Here is a 15,391-nt window from a genome sequence, read left to right on the forward strand (position 1 = left end):
GGTCTCCTGGTTACGCCAGGGTGGTCTCTGGCCAGGTTTCCAATCTTTCCTCCACAGTGGGATAGTTTGATCTTGTGATAATGTCTCTGAAAAACTGCCAACTGTCTTCAATGGTTTTTTCCCCTTAGACTTGCTTCCCATGGGATCGGACCTACCAGCTCCCCGAGTTTGCTAACGTCCAGGGGTGAAAGTACGTCTTGGGGCTTACCGGTACGGGGCTGGGCTGGGGCCGGCTCTGGCCTGCAGAAGGGGTGGGGCCTCGGGTGGAAGGGGCGGGGCTGGGGGAGGTCAGAGCCAGCCCCGGCCCACCCTGTATCGGCAAGTGCCTCCTTCCCTCTCCCCGGGGTAACAGCGGCAGCCGGGGCCTCTGGCATCAATTTAAAGGGCCGGGGGCTCCAGCCGCTGCTGGGAGCCGCAGCCCCTTTAAATTGCTCCGGGGGAAGCCGATCCACCCTGGTACGGTGCACCGGCTTTTGCTGGTATGCCGTACCGGGGCGTACCAGCTTACTTTCACCTCTGCTAACATCTGCCTTCTTGAATCGCCCTTTGACTGCATCACCATATTGTGCACGACTCCCGCGGGTGCTGCTGATATGGGCAACCCACTCCAGCCCCTGCCCGGGGCCTGACGGACCCGCTCCATCCAGGAGGTGGTGACCGCGAACCCGGAGGCAGCCTGGGCAGAGAGAGGGACAGATTTAAACAGGACACTCGGACCACCACTTGCAAATCCCCCTCTTTAGAAGAGACACACCTGGCACGAACCCAGGCTCTTTGTGTAAGGCTGGGAGAGAAGCACAGGGATCACCCTTCTCACGGCAGGGCTCCTCGCAGGATCGCATTTGAGAGTCCTCTCTGAATTTATGCAGGTCAAAATCTCGTCTTCTGTATCCCCTTCCCTAACTCCCAAACCCAGCCCTAACCCTAAGGAGAAACTCTAACCCGAACCTGAGCACTTCTCTTAACCTTAACATTTAACGTGTACCTTAAACCTATCATCTTAACTCTACCCCTCAAGTGAACTGTAACCCTAAATGTAAATTCGAACCCTGACCTCAAATATTAGCCCTAACCCTACATTTTATCCTGACTGACCCCTCCCTGACTGACTGTGTGCCCCAGAACCGGACCCAGGGCCCGGCAGCGTCACCCCCAGGTCAGCTCCAGAGGGAGAATCCCCTCCCTGCTCCACCTGGAGACCCTCATTTAGCCAGCCCAGGACGGCGTTAGCCCGTCTGGCCGTAGCGTCACACAGGGGGGCCCGGTTTGGATGATTCTCCCCCAACGCCCCGAATCCCTTCCGGAGTCGCTGCTCCCCAGCCCCCTGCTGTGTGTCTGGCCGACGCCCCTCGCCCTAGTCGGTGACGTGTGGCCGAATGAAAATGCCCAGTTATCGGCTGGCCCGGCGGGTTTCCCGCGCCCCCTTTCTCAAAGCCGGCCGCAGACACCCTGGTTATTTCACCTGGGAAACTGCAAGGGCGTTTTAGGCCTGTTCAGAGTTTCCCCTGAGCTCGCCCATCGCTGGGTTTCCCCGAGACCAGCCCGAGCCGAAGTCAAACGGCCGCTCGGCGGGTGAAGCCGGCCCGGTGCCACGTGGGCGGAAGGTTCGGTCCGGACACAAACGAGCCGTTTTCCGGGCGTCTCGAGCATGACACCAGCTGGGGTGTTCGCGTGGCTCCCTGCTGCGCTCGCGGGTTTAGCGCATCTCCCGTGCAGGCCGTTGCGGCCTGATGGTGCGTCCACACCAGTGCGGCTGGGTGCACATTGGGCGTCAGGCTGGCTTTGGGTGTGTCCATGTGTGGGGGGGATTCCTGTGTAGGTCTCAGCCCTACTGTCCCCCTTCCCTCAAGCCCGGATTCCCCCCCGGCCAGCGCCCACATGTGGGGCCGGATTTTTCGGCTCCGGGCCCGTTGCCCACCCAGGCGCTGGGGTCGTCGAACCCACCCACTGACACACAGAGCAGGGCTCAGCCCCTCCAGGCGGGGGCAGCCCCCCAACCGAATCACTAGCCAAACACCTGACCTCTGTAGCCTGACCCAGAGCTGGGTATTTATAATTGTAGCCTGAGGATTAACAGGTTTCTTGCCCCAAGATCAGGCCCAGTAAGATTATTGTAAAATTACCGTATCATTTGGGAACCCCGATGTGCCCAGGTGCAGCACTCACACATAGGAACCCTCTCTACGTATATAAACATGTGATTTATTAATAATTTAGCAAAGTTATACACACTTAAACGCAACGAGGCAGACAGAGATAACAGAGAAAATACATTTGGACGGCCATCCTTACGCCCTGGACTGTTCACTATTATCTTTCTCATCACCATCACCGTCCTCGTCTTCCCATCAGCCTGGCCCCCCACAAGGTCTACATCTCTCCAGCCCATCTGCTGCCCCTGGGACGTTACTTTTATAGTCGGTCACGCTGACGCTGCCATGACCGACGCATATTCAACAGCGGTCCTGGTTTGCATTTCCTCCCCGTAAGGGGTCCATTTGCTACGGGTTAGTCGATGTCTGACGTCACCCCATTAGCGTCCACGTCCGTTTGCTGTCATGGTACCGATGCGGTGGGAGGCTCTGTCCCAAACTTTCCGGATGCTGGTGTCAGTGATGTTCTGTGGGTGGCTGATGTCGGGATTTTGGATAAAATGCCCGCCCTGGCATACCACTTTCAGCTCCCTATAACTCACCTACTACAGGACAGGCTCAACAAAGAAAATAACAGAACGCCAGTAGCCATCACCTTCATCCCCCAACTAAAACCTCTCCAACGCATCATCAGGGATCTACAACCTATCCTGAAGGACGACCCATCACTCTCACAGATCTTGGGAGACAGGCCAGTCCTTGCCTACAGACAGCCCCCCAACCTGAAGCAAATACTCACCAGCAACCACACACTACACAACAAAACCACTAACCCAAGAACCTATCCTTGCAACAAAGCCCGTTGCCAACCGTGTCCACAGATCTATTCAGGGGACACCATCACAGGGCCTAATCACATCAGCCACACGATCAGAGGCTCGTTCACCTGCACATCTGCCAATGTGATCTATGCCATCATGTGCCAGCAATGCCCCTCTGCCATGTACATTGGCCAAACCGGACAGTCTCTACGCAAAAGAATAAATGGACACAAATCAGACATCAAGAATTATAACATTCAAAAACCAGTCGGAGAACACTTCAATCTCTCTGGTCACTCAATTACAGACCTAAAAGTCACAATATCACAACAAAACTTCAAAAACAGACGCCAACGAGAAACTGCAGAACTGGAATTAATTTGCAAACTGGACACCATTAAATTAGGCTTGAATAAAGACTGGGAGTGGATGGGTCATTACACAAAGTAAAACGATTTCTCCATGCTTATTTCCCCCCCACACACACCCCTACTGTTACTCACACCTTCTTGTCAGCTGTTGGAAATGGGCCACCCTGATTATCACTACAAAAGGTTTTTTTCTCCTGCTGATAATAGCCCCCCTTAACTGATCACTCTCATTATAGTGTGTATGGCAACCCCCATTGTTTCATGTTCTCTGTATATATCTATCGATCTTCCTACTGTATTTTCCACTGCGTGCATCCGATGAAGTGGGTTTTAGTCCACGAAAACTTATGCTCAAATGAATTTGTTAGTCTCTAAGGTGCCACAAGGCTTCCTCGTTCTTTCTGCTGACACAGACTAACACGGCTGCCCCTCTGAAACCTATAACTTATGAGATACTTAAGTCTACCTATGCCAAAGGTTATAGGTCTCACTCCCTACGAAAGGCAAATCGTACAGGGTCAAAGCCGGCAGGTTCCTGGCATTGTCACTAAATAGAATAAAGCAGGATAACAAAGCAAGGAATGGGGTACAGGTAAGCTGCCCCCTGGGCCACACCTCCCCCCGGGCGTGAGGGACAGGACTGGGATGGCGAGGAGAACGGAGAGGAAATTGGGCAAGGGGGGGGTGTCTCTGGAGCACCCCGGCTGCCCCCACATCCAGGGCCTGGGTACCCCCCGTCTCCAGCCAGGGGCGCTGTGGTACCGGTTGCCCAATGGGATCATTGCACCAGAGCTGTGGAAGTCGCGCCGTGGTGCAATCCCGCTGAGCAGCGCGCGGGAGGGGGGACTATAAATTAGAGGTTCCCCCCCACACACCCATACGTGGCTGAGACTCGCCCGCTCGGACACAGCTGCACAGATCCCGGGGGGGTTGCACCTCTCCGGCAGCTGGGCTCTCCGGGGCCATGGGGGGCCCTGGGGCGGGACATGGGGCCCCGGCAGCATCACTGCTGGCAATCCTGGCTTCTGCTCTGCTGATCCCAGGTACCAACAGCCCGGATTCCTGGGTTCCCTGGAGGGGCTGAGGGCTAGGGGGTCAGAGCAGCGGGGCTGGGAGCCGGATTCTGGGTTCTCTCCCCAGCCCTGGGAGGGGCGTGGGGTCTGGTGTGTGTGGGGGTGGGAGGGGCTGGGAGCCAGGACTCCTGGGTTCTTTCCCTGGCTCTGGGAGGGGAGTGGGGTCTAGTGGGTAAGAGCGAGGTGGGCTGGGAGCCAGGAGTCCTGGGTTCTCTCCCCTGCTCTGGGAGGAGAGGGGAGGGGGAGCCTAGTGGATAGAGTGGGGGGGGGGGCTTCGGGAGCCAGGATTCCTGGGTTCTCTGGGAAGAGAGTGGGGTCTGGTGGTTAGACCTGAGGAGGGAGGAGGCTGGAATCAAGGACTCCTGGGTTCTCTCCCCAGCCCTGGGAGGGGAGTGGGGTCTGGTGTGGGGGGATGGCTGGGAGCCAGGACTCCTGGGTTCTTTCCCTGGCTCTGGGAGGGGAGTGGGGTCTAGTGGTTAAAGCAGTGGGGCTGGGAGCCAGTATTCCTGGGTTCTCTCCTCAGTTCTGGGAGGGGAGTGGGGTCTAGTGGGTTAGAGCGGGGGCAGCCTGGGAGCCAGGACTCCTGGGTTCTCTCCCCTGCTCTGGGAGGAGAGGGAGGAGGAGCCTAGTGGGTAGAGTGTGTGTGGGGTGGGGGTCGGGAGCCCTCAGGATTCCTGGGTTCTCTGGGAAGGGCATGGGGTCTGGTGGTTAGAGCTGGGGCAGGAGGACGCTGGGATCCAGGACTCCTGGGTTCTCTCCCTGGCTGTGGGAGGGGAAAGGCGGGGGGGGCCTAGTGGACACAGCTGGGAGCCAGGACTCCCCCTGCCTAGCGCCTAGTGGGCACAACTTGTGGTATTGTTGTTTCGCTGGCTCAGGCACCACCTCCGTTGTGAGCGCACACGCAGAATTCTAGACACACGACACGGCTCGCCTCTCTCCCCCCCACAACCACTAACACACAGAGGGACCCACAAACCATCACGTCCACACAGACCCACCATGGCATGCAGAGAAACACAATCTCACACACACACACACACAGAGCGGGGCCCGTCCCCTCCAGCAGGGGGCAGCAGGGACACGGGGACACAGACACAGAGCAGGGCCCGTCCCCTCCAGCAGGGGGCAGCAGGGACACGGGGACACAGACACAGAGCAGGGCCCGTCCCCTCCAGCAGGGGGCAGCAGGGACACGGGGACACACACACACAGAGCAGGGCTCGTCCCCTCCAGCAGGGGGCAGCAGGGACACGGGGACACACAGACACACACAGAGCAGGGCCCGTCTCCTCCAGCAGGGGGCAGCAGGGACACGGGGACACACAGACACAGAGCAGGGCTCGTCCCCTCCAGCAGGGGGCAGCAGGGACACGGGGACACACAGACACACACAGAGCAGGGCTCGTCCCCTCCAGCAGGGGGCAGCAGGGACACGGGGACACACACACACAGAGCAGGGCCCGTCTCCTCCAGCAGGGGGCAGCAGGGACACGGGGACACACAGACACACACAGAGCAGGGCTCGTCCCCTCCAGCAGGGGGCAGCAGGGACACACACACACACAGAGCAGGGCCCGTCCCCTCCAGCAGGGGGCAGCAGGGACACGGGGACACACAGACACACACAGAGCAGGGCTCGTCCCCTCCAGCAGGGGGCAGCAGGGACACGGGGACACAGACACACACAGAGCGGGGCCCGTCCCCTCCAGCAGGGGGCAGCAGGGACACGGGGACACACACACAGAGCAGGGCCCGTCTCCTCCAGCAGGGGGCAGCAGGGACACGGGGACACACAGACACACACAGAGCGGGGCCCGTCCCCTCCAGCAGGGGGCAGCAGGGACATGGACACACAGACACACACAGAGCAGGGCTCGTCCCCTCCAGCAGGGGGCAGCAGGGACACGGGGACACACAGACACACACAGAGCAGGGCTCGTCCCCTCCAGCAGGGGGCAGCAGGGACATGGACACACAGACACACACAGAGCAGGGCCCGTCCCCTCCAGCAGGGGGCAGCAGGGACACGGGGACACACAGACACACACAGAGCGGGGCCCGTCCCCTCCAGCAGGGGGCAGCAGGGACACGGGGACACACAGACACACACAGAGCGGGGCCCGTCCCCTCCAGCAGGGGGCAGCAGGGACATGGACACACAGACACACACAGAGCAGGGCCCGTCTCCTCCAGCAGGGGGCAGCAGGGACACGGGGACACACAGACACAGAGCAGGGCTCGTCCCCTCCAGCAGGGGGCAGCAGGGACACGGGGACACACACACACACACACAGAGCAGGGCCCGTCCCCTCCAGCAGGGGGCAGCAGGGACACGGGGACACACAGAGCAGGGCTCGTCCCCTCCAGCAGGGGGCAGCAGGGACACGGGGACACCCCCCCCGGTGCCCACCCCGCCTCCCCATCTCCGTCTCCCCGCAGAGGCTGGCTCCCTGCGCTGTGACAGCCGCAGCTCCATCCTGCTCCGCGACCGGGGGGGCCAACGCCTCCACAGCGTCGTCACCCCCCGCGGCACCGAGTCCTGCGCCCCGGCCCACGGCGCCTGCATGGAGGCTGCCGTCACCCTCAGCACAGGTGACACCCCCACGGCACAGGGAGGCCAGATACCGGGCTCGATGGGCCCAGGGCCTGATCCAGGGGGCAGGGAGGGGGCGGGATACCAGGGTAGATGGGCCCGTGGGGCTGATTCAAGGGGCAGGGAGGGGGCGGGACACCAGGGTAGATGGGCCCATGAAGCTGATCCAGGGGGCAGGGAGCGGGCGGGACACCAGGGTAGATGGGACCATGGGGCTGATCCAGGGGGCAGGGAGGGGGCGGGATATGAGGATAGATGGGCCCGTGGGGCTGATCCAGGGGGCAGGGAGGAGGCGGGACACAGGGCTCGATGGGCCCATGGGGCTGATTCAAGGGGCAGGGAGGGGGCGGGATATGAGGGTAGATGGGCCCATGGGGCTGATCCAGGGGGCAGGGAGGGGGCGGGATACCAGGGTAGATGGGCCCGTGGGGCTGATTCAAGGGGCAAGGAGGGGGCAGGATATGAGGGTAGATGGGCCCATGGGGCTGATCCAGGGGGCAGGGAGGAGGTGGGACACAGGGCTCGATGGGCCCAGGGCCTGATCCATGAGGGGCAGGGAGGGGGCGGGATACCAGGGTAGATGGGCCCGTGAGGCTGAGCCGAGAGGGGAAGGGAGTGTGCAGGATATGAGGGTAGATGGGCCCATGGGGCTGATCTAAGGGGCAGGGAGTGGGCAGGACACCAGGGTAGATGGGCCCGTGGGGCTGATCCAGGGGGCAGGGAGGAGGCGGGACACCGGGCTCGATGGCCCATGGGGCTGAGCCGAGAGGGGCAGGGAGTGGGCGGGATATGAGAGTAGATGGGCCCATGGGGCTGATCTAAGGGGCAGGGAGTGGGCGGGACACCAGGGTAGATGGGCCCGTGGGGCTGATCCAGGGGGCAGGGCAGAGGCGGGACACCGGGCTCGATGGGCCCATGGGGCTGAGCCGAGAGGGGCAGGGAGTGGGCGGGATATGAGGGTAGATGGGCCCGTGGGGCTGATTCCAGGCGTTCCCCAGAGATGGGCCCCGCCCCAGGGTCTGTGGAACTCCCTGCTACTGTCTTCACCTGCCTTTCGTGTGGCTCTTTCTCTCCAGGGGGCATGTCTGTGACTCTGATCCAAAGGGGGTGCAGAGATGGACACCCCAAGGCAGGGACCGAACCCCCCGCTGGGCCCAGCAGATTCCTCCACATCCAGGCCGATGTCCGCTACTGCCTGTCTGACCAGTGCAATGCCAAGGGGCTGGATCTGGGGAGCCCTGGCCAGGCCACAGGTAACAGGAATGGGGAACAGGGCACGGGGCCTCTCCCCTCTGGGGGGCGCCGGCTCCCATCCAGCCCCGGGGCAGGGACTGGCTGGCTCCGGGGGGGGCGGGGGGGGGCGGGGAATGGGGCACAGGGGCCCGTCCCCTCTGGGGGGGCGCCGGTTCTGATCCGTGTCTCGTTGCAGCTCCGGCCCCCAGCGGCCCCACCCAGTGCTACGCCGGCCTGAGCCTCGGCCCCCAGCCCCACACTCTGGAGCGGGTGACGTGCGACGGGGAGGACGCCCGCTGTTACCACGGCAACGGCACCCTCACAGCAGGTGGGTGGGGAGCAGTGGGGGTGACGCTGGGCTTTGTACCCCAGCAGCCCTGGCTCCCCCTGCTGCCCTTGGGGTGCATTGCAGCCCCCGCACCCCCCCCTGCCAGTGACCAGGACGGCCCAACTGGGCGGGGCACTGCCTGGGTCAGGGTGCTGCCTCCGGCCCCCAGTGCGCCCCCGTCCCCGCCCCACTGCACCCTGGGGGGGTCGGCACGATGCCCATTGCCCCATGGCACATAACGGCTGCCCCACTGCACCCTGGGGAGGTCGGCACAACCACCCCTTTGCCGTGACCTCTCAATGGCTGCCCCATTGCACTCTGGGAAGCTGGCATGATGCCATTTGAATGGCTGCCCCCACTGCATTCTGGGAAGGTTGGCATGACAACCACCCCTTTGCCGTGACCTCTCTATGGCTGCCCCACTGCACCCTGGGAAGGTCGGCAGGATGCCCATTGCCCCATGGCACATAACGGCTGCCCCATTGCACCCTGGGAAGGTCAGCATGATGCCCGTTGCCCCATGGCACATAACGGCTGCCCCATTGCACTCTGGGGAGGTTGGCATGATGCCCATTGCTCCATGGCACATAATGGCTGCCCCACTGCACCCTGGGAAGGTTGGCACCATGTCCCTCTCCCATGGCACATAGTGGCTGCCCCGTTGCACCCTGGGAAGGTCAGCACAATGCCCGTTGCCCCATGGCACATAACGGCTGCCCCATTGCACTCTGGGGAGGTTGGCACGATGTCCCTCCCCCATGGCACATAGTGGCTGCCCCGTTGCACCCTGGGAAGGTCAGCACGATGCCCGCTACCCCATGGCACATAACGGCTGCCCCCATTGCACTCTGGGGAGGTTGGCAGGATGCCTGTTGCCCCATGGCACATAATGGCTGCCCCATTGCACCCTGGGGAGGTTGGCACGAAGCCCCTCTCCCATGGCACATAGTGGTTGCCCCATTGCACCCTGGGGAGGTTGGCGTCCCTCTCACACACGTCCCCCTTGTGCCCCCAGGGAAGCTGGCAGTGCCCATCTTCATGTGGAGCTGCCAGGCTCCATCCTGCACCGTGCCGCCCAGCCGCCACTTCGGCCCCCTGCAGCTCCTCCAGGCTGGCACCTGCTGCTCCGGCAGCTACTGCAACGGGCAGGGGGCCCTGGCACCGCTCTCCCTGGGCCTCAAGATCTCCTCCGGCCACGTCCCCACCGGGATACCCGGCTACGGCCCCCTCGCCAACGCCACGGCCTGGAAAGGCCACCAAGACCCCGGGCGCAGCCATGGCACGGCAGCCACGGAGCTGCCCCACCACGACGACAGCACGGAGGCCCACTATCCGGACCCAGACTACACCGGCTACGACGACAGCACGGACCCACTCAACCCCAGCTCCGAGGGGGACCCGCCCCACAGCACCGGCCCCCGCGCGCGCCCCACCGAGCCCGGCAAGAAAAACAGCTACCCCACGTCCACCCACGCCCAAGTCTCCCAGGCGCCTGGCCTACGCCTCTGCCCCCTGCTAGTGGTTCTGGGGATAGCCCGCCTGGGGCTGTGAGCGGGGCTGGGGGCCAGGACGCCTGGGTTCTCTCCCCAACTCTTAGCAGCTATGAGGCAGTCACTCCCCCCCCCACATTGCATGCCTCAGTTTCCCCACATTTAAAGGGAGGGCTCCCAGAGGTGGGGGGTCAGCCCCATGTGACGTTCCCTGTTTCCCTGTGTTTCTGCTGCTGACTTCAGTCCCCATTGTGGGCCCCCCCGTCCTGCGCGCCCCCCCCTCCCCCCAAGCCTCTCTCTTTAATAAAGTCTCTTACCCCCAAGCCCTGGCATCGCCCAGCTGGTCTCTTTCCGGCGGCGGGGTGCGGGGTGACAGGAATCCTGGTACCAGAGAATTGAGGCTGCTGGCCTGGGACGTGTCAGGTGGTTCTGCAGCCTCCTTCAGGTCCCCCATCGAAGGGGATATGCCAGCCCCTTCTCTGGCACAGATGGGAACCACCCCCACCCCAACCCATCGCAGTATAGAGGGGAGGGAGAGAATTGTCCCCCCCGTCCCCCGTTCCTTAGTATGGTGAGAAGAAAGGCAGGGGCCCTTTAAATGTAGAGGAAAACTGAAAAATGGACCCAGGCATCCAGGTGGGACTCCAAATTAGACAATTCCATACTGAACAACCCCGCCCCCAGCTTCTTACCAGCCCCCCTTCGCTCCCTTGGGTCGTTACGCAGCTGCCCTGCCCCAGAGGTGGCCGCATCTCAGCGCCGGGCGAGGGGTCCCTGTGTAACCAGCCCCCCGCGCCCCACCCCAGAGGTGGCCGCATCTCAGCGCCGGGCGAGGGGTCCCTGTGTAACCAGCCCCCCGCGCCCCACCCCAGAGGTGGCCGCATCTCAGCGCCGGGCGAGGGGTCCCTGTGTAACCAGCCCCCCGCGCCCCACCCCAGAGGTGGCCGCATCTCAGCGCCGGGCGAGGGGTCCCTGTGTAACCAGCCCCCCGCGCCCCACCCCAGAGGTGGCCGCGTCTCAGCGCCGGGCGAGGGGTCCCTGTGTAACCAGCCCCCCCGCGCCCCACCCCAGAGGTGGCCGCGTCTCAGCGCCGGGCGAGGGGTCCCTGTGTAACCAGCCCCCCCGCGCCCCACCCCAGAGGTGGCCGCATCTCAGCGCCGGGCGAGGGGTCCCTGTGTTACCAGCCCCCCCCGCGCCCCACCCCAGAGGTGGCCGCATCTCAGCGCCGGGCGAGGGGTCCCTGTGTAACCAGCCCCCGGATGGATGATTTCCCACATGCTGCCGGCAGAGCAGGTTCTATCCAGCCCCAGCCTGGCTGGGAGCCAGAAGCCAGCTGGAGGGGTGGGGAGCGAGCGGGGAGCAGGACGGCTGGGGGGGCCAGCAGAGGGGGGGGTCATTCATGGAAGCAGCCCTTCCTTGTCAATCTGGCCGTCCTACCCTGTCGCTCACACACAGTTTGTGACCACAGAGTGGGGCTTCGGGATCCCCCGTCACAGCCACCCCCCAGCCCAGCTGAGACCCTCCTCTGGACCCCAGCACAGGCCGAGCCACCATGACCCACGGCAGGCCCAGGAATCAGCTCTCCTGGCATCAGCTCTCCTGATACGAGGTACCGGGGTGGGTTAATGGAACCCAAAAGTAAGCAGGGCTGGGAGCCAGGACTCCTGGGTTCTACCCCAGCTTTGAGAGGGGAGTGGGGGCTAATGGTTAGAGTATGGTGTGGGGGGCGGGAGTCAGGACTCCTGGGTTCTCTCCCCGGCTCTGGGAGGAGAGGGGAGTCTAGTGGTTAGAGCAGGGGGAGCGGAGCCAGGACTCCTGGGTTCTGGCCCTGGCTCTGGGACGGGAGAGGTGGGACATGGAATTTCATCTAGTGATTGGCACGAGGCCAAAGCTGGGGCTTCTTCCGCCCAAGGACAGTGAGGTGGGGCAAAGTGTGGGGCGGGGGGAACTCGTCCCTCTGTGACACAACCCGCTCCCCCGGCCTTGGGGGTGTCAGGGGGCCCTGCTACTGACCCCTGTATCCTGATAGGCCCTTGTCCCCAAACCCCGGGGGGAGTCCCAGATGGCTCCCCCATAACCCCCCGACTCGCTCATGCCGCGGGCACCGCCCTGAGATGCTACAACAACCGCGGAATCGACGACGGCGCCTTCGCCCTGCCAGCCGCAGCACCGCACCTGCGTGGAGGGCATCAACACGGGCGCGGCCCCCGGGGCTTCCCCGGGACCTCCGGGAACCAGGCAGCAGGGGGAGCCACTGAGCCACGGGGCAGGGGGAGGGAGGTGGCAGAGCCTGCTGGGGCGGGATCCGTGGGAAGCACAGGGCGGGGCTGGCGGGCGCGGAGAAGGGACAGAGACGAGTTTGATGGGGGGCCTGTAACTGCTACAAAATTACTCCCCATTTCCACTGGGATTATGCTCCATGGGCATTACTCCCAGTTCACTCCAGAGTTACTCCCAGTTTACACTGGAGTTACTCCTGATTGGCAGTGACATTACTCTCAGGTTACTTCTGATCTGCAATTGATTCACTCCCAGTTTACATCGGAGTTACTCTAAATCTACATCAGAGTTGATCCTCATGTATACCAGGGCTCCTTTCCTTTTACACTGGAGTTACTCCACATTTACTCCAGGGTTACTCACTATTTACAAAGTAGCTAATCCTGACCTGTACTGGTCTCATTCCCAATTTACTCCATAGTTACACCCAATTTAAACCATAGTGACTCCTGAATGACACTGCAGTTATCCCCGATTGCTCAATGGGTTTACTCTTGATTTTACCCTGGAGTTACTCCCAATTCACAACAGTTACTCTAGTTTTACTCTAGTCACACCGGATTTGCTCCTGATTTACAGTGATATTACTCCTGTTTCACACTGGAGTGACTCCTGATTTCCACATCTCAGTTACCAGACTGACACTGATTTGACTCTGGATTGACACTGATTTTACTCCCCTTTCAACGGCAGTTACTCATAATTTATACTATATTTACCCTCTATGTGCAACGCCGCTACCCCTAATTTGCAACAGAGCCACTCCTGATTTACAGTGGGGCCCCTCCCCATCTCTACCATAGCCCCTCCCCATTCCAACCAGATTTCCTCCCCATTTACACCAGATTACCTCAGGATTTAGGACCAGTCCTGCCCCTCTTACCCCCTTTAAGCCTCACCACCCTCTGCAGCTCTGCCTTCGGCGCTGGCAAACCCAGGCCTAAGGTTCCCGGAGTAAAGGGAGGAAAACCTGCCTTTGAGTGAGAGACTCCAGGAGCTCCAGCTATTTAGCTAAACAAAGAGACTTGATCCCCGTCCATGCGTCCCTACGAGTGGAACAACTATTGAAAACAGGCTCTTCGGTCGCGCAGAGGAAGGTCTGACCCGACCCGACGGCTGGGAGCTGAAGCCAGACAGATTCAGACTGGAAATAAGATGGACATTTTTAATGGTGAGGGTGAGTTTCCAAGTGGGGTGGTGGATTCTCCATCAGGCCAAGTTTTCAGTCAAGCTGGGATGTTTGTCTAATAGCTCTGCCCCGGTTCACACAGGCCGACGGCACACGGAGCGTCTACACTCATTGGTAACCCTGGGTTAGGCAGGGTTGAGCCCTGGCCCCCGAGTTGGGGCTCCTGCGTCTACATTGCAGAGCGGTAGGGCTTGACTCCAACGCGACCCCACGGTGGGGTCCTGGGTCGGTGTGTAGACAGAAAGGGGGCAGGGTTAGGCCTGCACCGTGGACAGGCCCCGGAGCTCCGCCCGGCTGGTGCCAGCTGGCCTTGGAAGAGGGGATTGTACCAAGGGTGGGTGGCATCTGGCCCTCACCGTGCACTCGCCTGGGGGCTCTTTTCCGCTGCTCTCTTCACCCCCCACCCCCAACTTTGATTTCCAGGCAACTGGACGGTGACCGTGGTGCACCAAAGGCCCCTTCTCGGGCACCTCGGCGTCGTCTAACTCCAACCTGCCTGGCTGCTCCTGCCACCACGTCTGCAACTCCAGCCTCTGCAACTGGCTGGGAGAGTCCGGGAGCCAGGCAGGTAACTGCAGCTCTGGGCATCTAGGGGGCACCAGCCTCGGGGGGGTGGGGAATGGGGCACGGGGCCTGTCCCCTGTAGGGGGCGCCGGCTCCCATCCTGCCCCAGGGCGGGGCCTGGCTTACGGAGGGGCAGTAACCTCCCAGGTGCGTCTCCCCACCCAGAGCCCCTGCCCAGCGGTGCTGGGTGCCCGGTGTCTCCGGCTGCCACCCAGGAGGCCTGCCCTGCCCCTGAGAAGACCAAGTGCCTTGGGCAGAACAGGTACCTCTTCGACGGCACCCGCCCCAGGCCATCAGCATCGGTGAGGGATGCCCGGGGTCCGCCCTGGCTAAGGGAGGACAGTGTGGTCCAGTGGTTAGAGCGCGGGGGGGGGAGCTGGGAGCCAGGACTCCTGGGTTCTATCCTGGCTCGGGGAGTGGAGTGGAGTGGTTAGAGTTGGGGGGCTGGGAGCCAGGACTCCTGCATTCTCTACCTGGCTCTGGGAGAGGAGTGGGGTCTAGGGGTTAGAGCAGAGGGGGCTGGGAGCCAGGACTCCTGGGTTCTCTCCCTAGCCCGTGCTCTCCTTGTGCGGTGGACTATCCCAGCAGGGCCGGTGCCCGGGGCTCTCAGCTCACCATGGTGGCCCCAACCGCTCTGTGCTTTTCTTGCACAATCCAGCGGTGAGAGGAGGGATGGGCCCACCCTGCCCGGGGCTGAAGAACAGACCTTGGACTCCAATAACCTTGCGCCCGGCCCCCTCCTGGGCACTTCGCAACAGCCAGACAGCCCCAGCAGCTTCCTCCTTCTCCTCCGCTGTCATAAATCTGCCCTCTGGACACAGCCCCACCTCAGCCGCACGATGGGATCAAGCGCCCCCTTGCCCTCCTGCCATCGACTCTGTGTCACTGTGCGGTTGGTCCCCGGCTGCCCCGCCCCAGAGGTGGCTGCATCTCAGAGCCAGGTGAAACGTCCCAGTTTTATGTTTCCAACCCTGAAGCTAGCTGCTTTATTCCTGTAGCCGTACCCTTCCCTGCTGGGGCCCAGCGGAGGTGACATGGGGGGAGAATCACTCAAAGAAAGGGGTAGTCTGGGGGGTGCCACCCACGACCAGGCCTCTGGCTCTTTAAGAAGGGTGAGGAGCAGTTGCCTGGCACCCCATGTCCTCTTAGCAATGGGATGCGGACACCCTGGCTCCCTTGGCAAGCTGGGATGGAGATGGAGGCTTTAGGGGGCTGGACGGGGGCTGTCCAGTGCACCACCCCGGGCAGCTCTGGGCTGGGCTGGGTTATGGCTCAGATGCCAGGGGGCAGGGCTCAGCAGGGGGTGCTACATTGCAGGGAGTGGAGGCCAGTGGTTAGAGCAGGACTGGGGGGTTG

The 15,391-nt window shown here is 62.2% G+C and overlaps 1 protein-coding gene across 1 annotated transcript; it reads left to right on the top strand.

The window, feature by feature from the left end:
- The first annotated feature begins 4,177 nt into the window (after positions 1-4,177).
- On the top strand, positions 4,178-10,311 carry LOC144279539 (ly6/PLAUR domain-containing protein 5-like). Its single transcript, XM_077841086.1, has 5 exons — positions 4,178-4,328; positions 6,798-6,950; positions 8,028-8,204; positions 8,381-8,512; positions 9,528-10,311. Exons 1-5 carry the CDS (start codon positions 4,250-4,252, stop codon positions 10,061-10,063), a joined length of 1,077 nt encoding a protein of 358 aa, XP_077697212.1. The 5' UTR covers positions 4,178-4,249; the 3' UTR covers positions 10,064-10,311.
- The last annotated feature ends 5,080 nt before the right edge of the window (positions 10,312-15,391 follow it).

The sequence above is a fragment of the Eretmochelys imbricata genome, chromosome 24 (assembly GCF_965152235.1).
Source record: "Eretmochelys imbricata isolate rEreImb1 chromosome 24, rEreImb1.hap1, whole genome shotgun sequence".
In the NCBI taxonomy this organism is placed as follows: domain Eukaryota; kingdom Metazoa; phylum Chordata; order Testudines; family Cheloniidae; genus Eretmochelys; species Eretmochelys imbricata.

Bases quoted from the DNA above. Each gene is read 5' to 3' on its own strand.
- LOC144279539 (XM_077841086.1), top strand. From the start codon at position 4,250: ATGGGGGGCCCTGGGGCGGGACATGGGGCCCCGGCAGCATCACTGCTG. The intron at 4,329-6,797 runs GTACCAACAGCC...GTCTCCCCGCAG, and splicing joins TTCTGCTCTGCTGATCCCAG to AGGCTGGCTCCCTGCGCTGT. The intron at 8,513-9,527 runs GTGGGTGGGGAG...TTGTGCCCCCAG, and splicing joins CAACGGCACCCTCACAGCAG to GGAAGCTGGCAGTGCCCATC.